At 24.2% G+C, this 14404-nt stretch overlaps 2 protein-coding genes across 4 annotated transcripts in view; both read left to right on the top strand.

The window, feature by feature from the left end:
* Positions 1–518: 518 nt before the first annotated feature.
* On the top strand, positions 519–2168 carry LOC145842964 (kelch-like protein 26). Its single transcript, XM_082950437.1, has 3 exons — positions 519–525; positions 913–1119; positions 1351–2168. The coding sequence occupies exons 1-3, from the start codon at positions 519–521 to the stop codon at positions 2166–2168; spliced, it is 1032 nt and encodes a 343-aa protein (XP_082806563.1).
* Positions 2169–11026: 8858 nt separating this feature from the next.
* The window catches only part of LOC145842201 (uncharacterized), a 65780-nt gene continuing 62402 nt past the window's right edge, over positions 11027–14404 (top strand). For 2 of the 3 annotated variants that reach the window (XM_082949610.1, XM_082949609.1), the window contains exons 1-4: positions 11027–11103; positions 12390–12455; positions 13919–14005; positions 14235–14321. In XM_082949610.1, coding sequence (XP_082805736.1) covers positions 11064–11103; positions 12390–12455; positions 13919–14005; positions 14235–14321 — 280 coding nt within the window. In that variant the 5' untranslated portion in view covers positions 11027–11063. The remainder of the gene's footprint in view (positions 11104–12389; positions 12456–13918; positions 14006–14234; positions 14322–14404) is intronic. The other variant, XM_082949611.1, reaches the window with a different exon arrangement.

Raw genomic sequence — 14404 nt, 5'->3', positions numbered from 1 at the left:
TAAATAATAACTTCTTTTACACCAGGAATTTCCAAACTCATTATCATAATCAACTCTATTTGGCAGAAGTTTAAAATATAATCGACTTCTTATTGGTTACTTACAAATTTAGTTTTCTCACTTTACTAGAAATTTCCCTTTGAAATCACCCACTTTGGTAATATTGAAAATATTAAAAAGCAAGCTAAAATTATCAAAAAAAAGGAAAGTTCTATGACTTCTAAGAATTTCATAATATCTTTCTTTTTCGCCCCTTAACTATTTTAGCCCACGTTTTGAGAAAATGATCCAAAATTATTGATATTTTCTTCTTGAAAAACCTGGTTTAAAATGACTTCAATGATTTTTTGAACTTATTTCTTTATGCCGTTAACTCGTTAAGTAAAAATCTGTTTAAAAAATAATTTTTTGCTTAAATCAAAAAATAAAATTGAATGAACACTTTTAACATTTTAATATTGGTTTTATGAAAACACAGTTTTATTTACATTGTAATAAACAAATGCCATAACATAATAATGAACAGTTAGTTCAACTTTATGAAGTGTTTTATTAAAAATTTTTATAGAAAATAGTCTACCTTTAAATAAGTAAAGTATGAGCTACCCCATTTAAAAAGGCTTATACGCTTGTGTTCAAAATGTAATATTTCGTCATTTGTCAATACTTTTCATAAATATATTTGTTTTTTTTCAATTATTACTTATATTTTATATATTAAAAAAAAACAAAAACAAATACTTATAATAAAGTTTGTACGTTTTTCAGGTGAAATAATGTCAAAAGAAATTAATTTAATTTCAAATTTAAAGCTAACTAAGGTAATGCTTAGTAAGGACTTGCAAAATAAAACAGAAAGGCATTTTAAAAAAAAGTTAAAACTTCATAATGCAATCTTATTTTTACAACTAGCTGTAGTCTTCAATTTGACTGAAATTTACAAACTAGCGAAGAACTACGTAGAACGTTGTTTTGCCACGATAGCTGAAAGTGATAACTTTTTGCAGCTGGACTATGTTTGTTTAGCAGAAATACTTAAAAGCTCCTGTTTAAACATCCACTCTGAAATTGAAGTTTTCGAAGCTTCAGATAGATGGCTGAGTCACAAAATAGAAGACCGTAAAATATTTTCGAAAAATCTTTTGTCAAAAGTTCGACTTCCTCTATTGTCTGATCACGAAATAAATCATCTCATAAAAAGGCCTTCCTCATTCTCAACAAACAAAGAGTGTGCTGAAATAATGAAGTGTTTTTTATATAGCAAACATGACATTTCTAGAAATTATTCTTATTTACATTGTTCGCGTAGATATTGTAATCACAATAAGTTCAGGATTTTAATTTTTGGAGGTTTTGAAGTTAATGGAACCAACTCAATGTTTACAAAAGTAACAAAAATCTATGGGGAAACATTTCAAAACGAAAAAAGTCTCTCCTCAATAAGAGGTGATAGAGTTTCTGCAAAAGCAGTATTTTTAAAAGGAAACGTCTACCTACTAAATACAAGTAATTCAGACAGCACAAAAACCATTGAAAAATATTCACTTGAAGACGACTGTTGGAGCGTTGTCACCGATATGTATGACAATCGACGGGGTTATTGCGTTTGTTCTTTCATCAACGACATATTTCTAATCGGAGGAGATTCGCTAAATTTCTACTTGAAATTGAATTTAAAATGTTCCAACAAAAATAGGTGGGAGAGAACCGCTGTGGCAAGCCAAAAAAGGAAATACGCAGCATGTGCAGTGTTTGAGGGGAAAATTGTTGTTTCCGGTGGAACTGGAAACGGAAGAGGTCTGAGAACTGTTGAGTGCTATGACGTCATAGGTGATGAGTGGACTCGAATGGCGTGCATGATGAATGGACACTATGGACACAGCATGGTTTCTGCTGAAAATAAACTGTTTGTAATTGGGAAGTTGAGAAATAATTGTGAAGTTTACGACAGCTCGTGTAAACGTTTTGTTGCTCTTAAAACTAAAATGTTCATGAATTTGAGCGAAGCTCCAAAAGCTGCCAAGGTTGGAAATAAAATTTATGTTTTTCGAAAAAGTCTATCAGCAACTGTTCATTGCTATGATGTAATCGAAGAAAAGTGGTCAGAAATTTCTTGTGAAGCTGTATACAAGTTGCATGACTTCTTTATTGTTAACATACAAGAATAATAATATCTATTTTTAATTGGTTTAGTTTATTAAAATGATTTTTTTTATAAAACCATTTTTTTTGTTTAAAATTAAGATTGTTTTTTATTAACTTAAGTTACTCTTTATATAGGATAAAAGCATTGTTTCTTACAATGATTTTTTTTTTTCTTTGTACAAATAATGAACTTTAGAATTGCTATAACTAATAAACAATAAAAACAAACTGTACAGTAATCTTCCTTTATTGTACCAACATATGTTTCTGTGTGTCAACGAATCAACACACTTCAACTGGGTTGTTAATGGAAAGATAAATGGAAAGTTTACCATTAACAACCCAGTTGAAGTGTGTTGATTCGTTGACACACAGAAACATATGTTGGTACAATAAAGGAAGATTACTGTACAATTTGTTTTTATTATTTATTAGAACGCACGAAAAAATTTTTCCACGAAGACACTTTAGCACAAAGGGTCATATTTTTGCATGAAGGTCACAAAAAAAATTGTGAAAACATAAAAACTAGAAAAATAATACAAAAAGATAAAATAAAAAATAATAAGAAAAAATAAGTTACCAACTGAGGGTAATGGTTAGGAGGAAAAAAACAGTGAAAGTAAAAAAAAAAAAACTAACCGAAGGCAAAACTTAAGGGTAATGGTGATAGTAAAAATAAAAGACAAATAATGAAAGTTTTTAAAAAAAAAATAAAATATAAGTTTTTGAACAGAAAAAAGACAAATAGAAGAATAAAAGTTACTGACTAAGGGCAAGGGTTAAGGAAAAAAGTAAAAAAAAAGTACTAAAAAATAATTAAATTAAAAAAATTCAATACTGCTAAAGTTTTTTGGTACAAAAGTAAGCCTTCATGCAAAAGTGTCTTTGTGCAAAATTTACCTGTCATGTAAAATTAACGCCGTGCAAAAGTGTCCCTTCATGCATATCTGACACCTGCCCTCATATTGCTATATACTTTTTGTTTCTTTTTAAACATGCTAAGTTATCTACTAGACGACAAACTACGTCTATGTTGATTAGTAAAAAACTAATAGTTTTGTTAAGACTTATTTGTTAAGACTAAGCTTAAAACTTATTAGTAATAAGCAAGTTAACACCGAGTTATTTATTTTTAAACCGTTTGAATTTAATAAACAGATATACAAAGTTCCATGACAAAAAGAAAAATTAAAATAAAGAATAAAATATAAAAGAGAAACGTTTTTTATGCTTTTTAAAAATTTTGCTTTAAAAAATTACAATTTTTATACAATATATGAAGATAGTTACGTTATTAAATAAACTTAAAAATGTATATAACAGTGCACAGGCAATAAAAAAACAATTTAAACAATTAAAGCTTGCTTCTAAACTAATGTATTTTATAAAATTAAATTTCTGATTTTTTTTTCACTTTGTAATCTTATAATTAGTAGTGTGACTACTAATATAGTTTTTATTCAACCTTTAATTCAACAATTAAAAATTAATGCTTAAAGAATTTCTACATTCACCAAAATATATGAAATTTTCTATGAATACATATACGAAAGTAAAGCATGTGCTTTAACAACTTGAGCTAAATTTACTGCTGGGGTTTGCAGCCTTTTATAAGTCGTGGGCCTATTAATTTGAAAAAAAAAATTGCTTGCGGACTGCACTTTGTAGAAATAAGTCTTTGTAGGCAGCAGTTGTTTTAAAATGAATATAACAAACCATATTTAACACTATTTCAAATAAAAATATAATAAAACAAGTACTAAAAAAACATTAGATATAAATAAAGAGCCAGAATGTTAATTTTTACCACAAAAAACTTTATTTTTATTTATAAAAATAAGTATAATTATAGACAACAAGTACTTGCGGGCCGCAGGATTTAGCTTTGAGGGCTTCAACTTACCAATTCCTGATCCTGTAGGCAAAAACATTTTTTATTAAATATCTTTAAAAAGCGGCTTATTTGAAAAAAAATCATATGCTCCAACAAAATTGTATTTTGCTAGCTAGGAAGTCTTTTTGTCGAGTTTACACTTTTCACCAAAATGACGTTGCGTTCAAAGTGCAAATTTGTATTTAAAATAAAAAAGTTAAAAAACTTTATCAATACAAAAGTGTTAATGAAAAACTATTTTTTAAAATGAAGTTTTTCGTGCTTAGTGGAACAAAAAAAAGAAGAATAAATATTCAAATATAATTATAAAGATGCAGTAAAAAAGCTTAGCAAGAATACTTTAATTTTGAATAAATAACCTTAAGGTTTTCAAAAACAATTAGTAAAAAATAAATTACTTAATCTACAGTTAAATATAATTGTTTCTTGTTCTTAAAGCTTTGATACTAAAGATTAAGAGCTAATATTTTTAAATTGCTTTAATTAGTTATTCAAACAATCACTTACTAAACTTAAAATTATGATTTACAAAATAAGCTACGTTTAGTTTTTAAACTTCAAAATGTTATTTTATATACTGTTCAACAGTTGAACATATTTGATAGCATCAATAGATTGAATAATTTTAATGAATAATTATTTCAACTTTTAGGGGATTTTATATTTATCAAAACACTAATGGCTTTAAATATGTTAAGACTAACCATTAGAAAATAAAACAATTTTTTATGATCGCTTTTCCTATTCACTTCGCACTTTAGGATTTTGTTTAAGGTAATAATTGTTTCACACCTTGAACTTTAGGTAATCCTCAGAAATATGTTTATTATTAACAAACATGTTTGTTATTAAATTAACTAGAAACAAAATTTTTACAAAACCTTTTGATTATACGATGTAATAATTTATTGGTCTGTTAGTAGAAAATTAAAAATCATTGTACAATACGAAACTAAGTTGTTATTGCAATAACTATAAGTAATTTTATTTGAAGACTATGTGTTTGATTAAAACTAGGAATCTTGTGTAAGCTGGTAGTAATTTGATAAAAACGTTATAAAAATATACAAGAAAAGGTTAACAAAGTATTTTATAAAAAAAAACAAATAAACACTGCTCGCATTCACTCTATGGTTTTGTGTTAACACTGAAGCTGATCGGCTGCGTTGAACTTTATAAATATATATGATTTGAGAGTGAAAAAATGTACACGTATTTACCTTTTAAACTGTAAAGAAAACTAATGATTCACACCATTTTCAAAGCTTGTTTTGAATTTAAAAGTATTATATTAATCTTTGGTGGTTTTGAAGTTTTGAATTGATACGAAACAGTTGTTAAAGCATTTTTTAAATAAAACTCAGCGTTAAGATCAATAAACAATTTTTTGTATAATTATATATCTAAAAAGTATTAGAATAAGTATTTTACTAATTTTACATTTAATATGAGGAATTTATAACCGAATTTAAAACAATAAAATACGTTTTTGATAAAATATTTCTTCGCAATAAGTTTTAAAGAAATAAATTAATTAAAAAAGTAAAAATAGTTTAGCTTGACTTTAAAAGAACATAAAAACATTAAAGATTGTCTTTTAAATTTTATCTATCACTAATTAAATACTAAATTGATTTAAAAGTTACTATATAAAAATTTAATTATATACGGATCAATTGTTTATCAATAACATTTGACTAATTTTTTAGTTATCAAAATCATTTGACTAATTTCAAATTTTCTAGGTAAGGAGGTTTAATGATTTTGTTGTAAGTGTTTCAACTATAAATAAAACTTAGTTAAATTTTTATTAAAAACAGTTATAAATTTGCTAAGGTTTATCAAAATGTGCACATACAGAATCTACTGTTTCACTACTTATACTATACACTGTAAAAGAAGAACTATGATGTTTTTATTTTATTTATATGTGTGGGTAAAATGAATTCCAAATAGTTTTTTAAAAGAAAAAGTATTTCAATTAGTTGTGTAAAGACATTTTTAAATCGTTGTATCTTTAGAAAAGTAAAAATTTAACTATTAATATAACAAAACTAAGCATGCAACGTTTAGCTAGTAGACATCACTTACTAAATCACTAAAGCAACGTTTGTCGCCATTTATAGTAAGATTGAAAGTTTCAAGAAATTGTATATTTGTTTAAAGAAACAAAAAACATAAAAAGCACGGTGGATACATGTTAAATATGTAGCTAATTGTAAATGATAAACTCTGTAAAATACCGGCAAAACGTATTCAATGATTTTTTCGTTTACCTGCAAATGTGTTATAGATGTCTTTTTTGTTAGAAAAAAATTCACTTTAACCCTAACACTTCAAAATTTCATTTTTTAGTTAATGTTAATTTTTCAATAGAATAAAACAACTAATTTTATCAAAAAAAAACTAAACGGTACTATAAGTGTAAAAATATTTTAAGTTTTTAAATTAAAGTGAGTATTTTGTGTATAAAATAAAATTATACTTTTTAGTGGTAAGGTTATGAACTATACATGTGTATAAAACGATTATTTTTTAGAATAGGTCGTCTAATAATTCATGCAAACCAGCTACAAGTTTTCTTTTTGTAAAAATCATTTTCATGATAAATGGTGAAAAGTGTTTTGAATTCCAATTATAAAAAATTTTTACATGACTTATGTAGTAAAAATATAGTATAACTGTGGTGTACTTAACCCAAGTTTATTATGGAGTTTGTAAATAAAGCTATGCATACTATAAACAAAAAAAAAGTTCTTTAAATTTTACTTTTACAGTAAAACTATTAAGTTACGTTACAAAATAATGATTTTTTTCTGCTCCATTAATTTATTCATCAATTTTAACATCAGGTCGATTAGCTACACAACTAGCTTTTCCGAAAGTGATTAATTTGTTTAATTTAAAAATATTAGAGCTTATGTAACTTTAGCTCATTGCTTTGAATATTAAAAACCGTATTAAGTTTATGTTTCTTGATTTAATTTTATTTTACGTGTTGAGTTGAACTGTTTTTTTTTTGTCATGACTTAATTTTTCGTATTCAGTTGAAAATAGTTTTTCATTTATTAAGTTGTATTTTTCTTGTGCGTCTAAATTTTATGTAAATACAAGTTTAGAGAAGCTTTTATTAACACTAATAATCTTTCCACTTTTATTATGTGAGAATGGTATAAATTGAGTATTATAGTTCTACTTCTATGCAGGTAACTAAAAAAATTACTTATGACATTTACAATTTGCATTGATAATCATTGAAACAAAATCATAAAGCAAAAAGTTTATTCATCTAAAAACAACTAAAGCAAATATAGTTCAACCAAAACTTTTTTTGGATGTTTTAACTTAAAAGTTACATTAAAAGCCTAAACTTATTTAAATAAACGCTGTATTTAAAAAATTAAATGTTTTATAGTTTACAAAGTGCATAAAGTTGCATAAAAGTTTGCTCCGTAGACTAATTCATATTTTATGAGCAGTAAAGCGCCGTAAAGTAGTAAAGTATTTGCGTAAAAAGCAGTTGTTTTGATCTCTAGATTAAACGCTTTAGTACGTTACATTAAAAAAAAAATATATACGCTATAAAACATAGGCTTTAGTTTTAATAACAAATTTAAATCGTCATATAAAACGAGATTACAAAAAAATCTTTAAGTTATAAGATAATAGCTTAATTTAAAAAATAATGAAATACTTTAAGTACTTAATAAGCAACTAAAATTAATATTAGTGTGGTTTTTATTTATATTTCAAGTTTAAATAATTAAAAAAACGAATACATTGTTCTACTTTGTTTACACATACAATACATTTAGTAAAGCTCAACAGACATACAGCCGACTCTAAAACATACAAGTTAAAGTTATTCATTAACCGCCGATTTTTCACTAATACAAGATTTTTTAAAATAAAATATTATTTGGTAGTCTAAAGTTTGCTTAAAAAGCTCGTCAGTACTAAAAATAAAAATCTTTTATTTAGATAGAATCTGTTTCCTCGTATAAGACTTTAAATACTACGCAAAAACTTTAAACTATCAAATTTAAAACAGCTAAAAAATGAGACTAAGTTAAATATTTTCTTAAAAATAAGCTTGGAAACAACTTAATAAAACCTGATATCTAACTTGATTGTAAAACTTATACAAAATAAAATGTCCGAAAAAAAATGCTATTTGTATGATGGTTACGAAAGTCCTAATTACTCATGTGTTTAATTCTTTAAACATCTGAAAAACACTTTAAACAAACTATAAAAAATAGTTACTTGCTAAACCACTTTTTTGTTAAAAATAAACATAAAAATGAAAAAGTGCTTCTTCTAAGTCCTTAAAAAACCATTAGTATTAAAAAAGAAACTTGTAGTTATTAAAAATTTAATAGATATAAGACTTTTAGAAATGCTCTTATTTAAAGTTTTTAACATCAATAAAAGTTTTACCTTAGAACTTTAAAGAAATATTAAAAGTTGTAGAACAGTGGATTAAATATAAAATGTTAAAAGAAAAGTTTCCTTCGTGCACATATTTATCTTCTACTTTAAACTACATGGAATTTTTTTGTAGTATATATAACTAGTGATCTAACGGTTATCTGGAGTTTTTCGTTAAGACCCGAATAGGAACGTGTTTTGAAAATGACGTAGTTTTATAAGATGTTTTGTATAAAAAAAGTATAAACTATCTATTTATATATGAATATGTATACAATAAAAAAGTTAAAAAACAAAGCTTTTAATCCAAAAACGTCCAACAAAAAGTGTTTCGAAATTTTTTTGCAACTGATTTTGCAACTGGAAGGGTTTCATTTTTAACTTTGTAAACTTTTGACGAAATCACATATTGTTTTGATGCTTTCAACCTTAGAAAAATCGTAGTTTACGACTTTTTTTTTGATCAAATCATAAAATATTTCTTTACGTTTGCTTTGTTTTCAAAAACATAATTTGATTAAATTTAATATTTAGATAAAGTATTTTGACTACAACATACTGACGATTGTTTGACTAAGTAATTTATATACATACCATTAAGTATATTTTTTATTATTAAGACAAGCTAATTATCAATTTTGATTAGTACTTTGTTTAGAGCTTCATAAGTATAAATACTTAGTTATTTATGTTAGCTTTACAATGTAAGGCAAAAATTTTACAATGTCAATAAAAACAGGACTTAAGGTTGTATTTACTTTTTTTTACAAAAAAGGACTTGATTACTTATCAAGATTTTACATTCTGTTTTACTGGTATTTTTAAAATTGCTAAAAGTTAAAAAAAACTATGTACCAAAGAACATTTAGACAGTTATATAGTATACAGTTTTGTAATTTTTTTAAAGTGTATTAAAAAAAGCTCCTACAAAAAGTACTCTATTATTGAACAAAAAAAATTGTGCAACCCCACTGAAGAAGTCTAGACACACTCTGGACCCGAATCCAATTGGTATAAATTAATTGAGTAAGGCATTAATCAAGTTTATTTCAAATTTTTGTTGAACAATACATTTACAACTTATCAAATTATCACACTAAACTGATTACAAACATTCCCTCCTAAAGAACTAAGTCTAAGCTGATCATCAATAGTTAACCAATATAAAGCTTTAGAAATATCTACATATAGTAATTGATATACGTTGATATAATAATAACAAAATTTAGAGTATCCTTCTTTTATTCACTTCTTTTATAAAGTGTAATAAGAGAAGGATACTGTATAATTTGTTATTACTATATATTCCAGTGAACTTGTTTCACTAGAATCTTTTGTTAACAAACACTTAAATTTATATTTTGAATAGTTATACGTTGATATAGTAAGTTTACGAATTTTAGACCAAAATATATTTCAATAATTATTTTAGTTTAAATTTTTCTGTTAGAAGAAGTTTTGTTATGACTAATAACTGTGCATAGAAAACTAGTCGCTAATAAAAAAAAATAGTACATGACACTGTTTTCGGAAACATAAAAATATCATTTATATATACAAAAGTAACAATCTAAAATGTTGTTATATGTTATTTGAATTTAAATTGTAATACATTTACAAAAACCAAACGACTAATATACAAATAAGAAAGCAGTATATATGAATATTAGCTATTCCTTTTAAATTACAATTGAGAAATTTTAACTTTTACCAGATAACGTTTTTATCTTGAATTAAGTTTCTTAATACTTTAAATTTTTTGTAAGATGCATCATATAAGGGATATTAAAATAGGTGTCAAACATTTTACTTGAGAATTTCTTCAAACAAAATAAATTGTAGTATAATTAAATTATTATGCTTTTAATTATACTTTTTAAGATAGGTATAATTGTAACTGAAAGCTAAAACATTATTGTTGAAAAAGGAAAAAATAGATTAGCTTAAATTAACGCACTATATACAAACTGCTATTTTTTATTGTTTCAAGTTTAAAGTGTAAACGCTATTATTCACTACAATTCCTAAAAATCAATCAAACGTAGTTTTATAGCTATCCAAGGGTAACGGGTTTTATCAAATTTCAAGCACACAAACTTTTATGTTTATAATCATAACTTTGTTAAGTTTGTATGTAACTGTTTTTTTAGAAAAATTGATTTACAAAAAACTAGAAAAAAAGAGCTTTAAACTTTTTTTTTAATTTCGTTTTATTATTTTTTAAGAGTAGAACTTTATAACATAAACGATTTATTTTAAAGAATTTTATATTTATAGCAACAGTTGAGTTCGAAGAATAGTGAATACTATTTTATAAAATTTGTAATTGTAGTAAGTTTTACTTCGAAACTAAAAATGAACCAAAGAGATGTGTTTAGTAAATTAATAAAAGAGTTTAGCATTTATTAAAAAAAGTAACAATAATAAAATTGTTCTTTAAAAGAAGTAAACCTAATTTTTAAAAATATTAAATGTAGTCTTATTTAAGTCTTAGTTGGTTTACAACAACAAGAAGGCTCTAAATATTTTTAACTTAGAACAAAGTTTTTTAATACTTGAACGTTCAAGCTGTGAAGATTTAGGAAAGAATATGGACAAACATAAAAAGTATCAAATATTGATATTTATAAGTAAGTGTTTTTTTATTTACTCTTTTAAAGCAAATCATTTGATTGTTTTTTAAATTAAAACTCTTTCAATTAGTTTTTACTAAGTTTCTAAAATATTTTTCAAGTGCGATTTAGTTATTTTGACTAATGTTTTTTTTAAAGCATGTGTAAAGATGTTAAGATTAAAAATATAATTAGAATCGTAGTAAAGTTGATTGACATTACCTTTATAAACTTTTATTTTTTTACATTATATTTTTTGAAGACATATTTACACATCATTTTTTTAAAAATTGCTTTTCGTTTAGTAATGTTTTAAATTCTCAAAACCACTTAAAATGAATTTTTGACTTGTTATAATCAAACAGTTTTTATGCTAGATTACTATTGTTTATTTTTGTTTTATACGTAGAACCGTCTCAAAATTTTACATTAATTTTATAAAATTGTACGTTTAAACTTTAATACAATAATTCTAACTTTAGTAGGTTTAACTTAATTTTTAAAAATTTTATGACTTTCGTTTATAGTTTTTAGCATGGCTGAACACAAAATTACATAAACTAAAATACAATTATTATTCATCATCATTAGAGGGTATTTTAATAATTGGGTGATTTATTACAAAAATCTCTTCAACATGGTGTACTTGTTGTAACTAGATCGTTATAATAATCAAAACAAATATAAAATCAAAGTTAAGTGCCTTTTGATAAAAGTATAAAGAAAAAGTGAGCTAAAAAGGAAAAGCGGATGTGGTGTACGACTTGATAACCGAAAGGTTTTTTGGTACACCAGGTCCTTAGACCAAACTTTTTTAGCGCTTTTTTATCCTTCAATAAACAATAGTAAATTGAAAATATTTAAAAAACTGTTAGCCAAGTTTTCTACTACTATAATAACTTACTCTTAAAATGCTAGTGTAAAATTATTTTAAGGCAAATGAATATTTAAAACCAATAAAACTTTTATCCATTATGGTTCTCAAAAGAATACAACTAAAAAATCAAAAAAATGACACTTTAGAAAACATTGGTAATACAAATAATTTGATAGATTTGCAAAAGTTAAAGGGTTTTTATACCAGTAAATGTGTTGTTTTCCAATTTAATTTAAACTTTTTCTTTTGAATTTGTGTTTACCGAATAAGTTAATTTTATAATTATGATGTGAGTGTCAGCTTATAAAAAGAAAAAATCCCTTATTTCTTAATAGTTAAGGTTGTTTGGTCTACGAAAATTTTTATACATCATAATTTCTTTTTATGTTTTTGTGTTTTACTCTTACGTTATAAATATTTTTTACAGGTTGTTTTATTTTGCATACAAAAGGAATTTGTCCAAAGATCAAAAATACAGAAGATTTAAAAAGTAGTAAGTAACTTAAAATTTTTATGTTAAACACATCTAAAAACTATAATAACTATTTTTTCATCAATAAAAACAGCAGAAGAAAAAAAGTTACATTAAAAAAAATATTTTTATAGTAACTAGTTTTAAAATCTTTTTATGATTTCAGAAAATAGAAAATTGTAATCTTAAATATTGGTGAGAAAATAAAAACACAAAGTTATTTTTTTCTACTCAAAAATTAATACTTTATAAACGTTATATCAAGATAAAAATATTATTATCAGTTATTTTTTCTATTAACAAAAAGTTTAAAAAATAAACTAGTCTTTTAAAATAAGATGTTTCTTATATGTGTTTAATGAATTACATCTATAAAAGAAATGCTAATATGTCTATATTTATAATATTACTTGATTTAAAAAAACCACTTAATAAAGAATCGAGAGCTTTGTTTCAGTTTATAGTTATATATTTTCAAGTTAACATATATAACTCATTATGAAGTATATACTTAATGAGAAGAAAAGTGAAAGTTTATCAAATTCTATACTAAGTACTTTTTAATATTTAACCAAAAGATTTTAGTACTTTTTATCTGCATGAAAACCGTTTAATAACATTGAAAGTTTACAAAAAACAATTCTTTTAATTACTTTAATTTGATACTAAGCAAATGGTTTAAAATATGTAAAGAAACTGGTTTAACTTTTTTTTTAAACTGGTATAACATAATACTTTAAACTCTTTAAAGTATAATAAAAAGATATTTGTTTATGCGAACTTTATTTTGTTATAAATTATTTACAGACTATTATATACAACAATTTATTCAAGTATCTTAAAATTTCCATATACAAAGTAAAATAAGTTTGATAGACTGCATCAAGTAAATTTATTAATATTCGATGAATAAAAGTAAATATATACTTTTTAACACTGTCAAAAGCATTTTATAAGTAACGGGCGTATAATACATTACAATTTTTCTTAAGAAAAAAAACTAAAGAAGCATGAAAATAAGAAAGTTGTTTTTTTTAGTTAAATTAGTATTTTGCTTGTAACTTTAAAGATTAAAATAACTTTATGAAGGTTTTGATTTGTACAACTTTTTTACAAAATAAAAATTACTCGCGGGCCGAATATTTTTGCTTAGCAAATCGAATTAGGCTTTAGTTTACAGACTCTTGCTTTAAAGCAGATACAAAAAAATTTCAATTGATTTAAAAATCTTTAAATGAGTACGTTTTGTTTTTGTAAAGCTTATTTACTATCTTTTTTAAGCAATAATAAAAACTAGTTAGATTTATTTAAATTGTATTTTTTGCATAAAATCAATGAGTAAAATATTCAAAAAAACTAAAAATTTTGTTTCTGTAAAAGTTTTTATTATTTATATAATTAATCCTAAAAAATATGACATAAAAATTAGTGGTAAGCTTTACCTCATAAAATTATATGTTTCAAACGTTAAAATGCTACTTTAGATCAATCAAAAGTGCTTAATACCACGCAACAAATAGTTGTGACTTCAGAGACAACAACTGTTACGTTTCTCAATGCTACTTTACCAAGTAAGTTTAACATCAATTTCAAAGTCTTAAAGTTGGTAAAAATTATTAGCGAAAAACTATTTTCAAATTATACTTAAGTCTATCAAAATAAATTAAAATGTAATTGCACTCTAGTTTTTTATTACAACGGCAATATCATTAGTTAAAAGAAATATTTTAGAATTTTTTTATAAGTAGATAAAGTTACAGTATAAACTTTTGTACATTGAGTTTTTAAATGCCATTTAAGCTCAATCAGAAGTAGCTAATACTACACAAGATACAATTGTAACTTCAGAGTTAGCTACATCACCAACGCTTGGTACCTTAAATACAAGTGAGTTATTAAAAACTTTTAATAATTTGAACTCTGCGTTTTTTAAGCAGAATTAATTTTAGGTAAAAAAAAATTACATGTGT

This window comes from Thalia democratica, chromosome 8, assembly GCF_965202585.1.
Source record: "Thalia democratica chromosome 8, ktThaDemo2.hap1.1, whole genome shotgun sequence".
Lineage (NCBI taxonomy): Eukaryota > Metazoa > Chordata > Thaliacea > Salpida > Salpidae > Thalia > Thalia democratica.
Note: the sequence above shows the minus strand (reverse complement) of the source record. Positions and strands in the feature narration are given on the sequence as shown.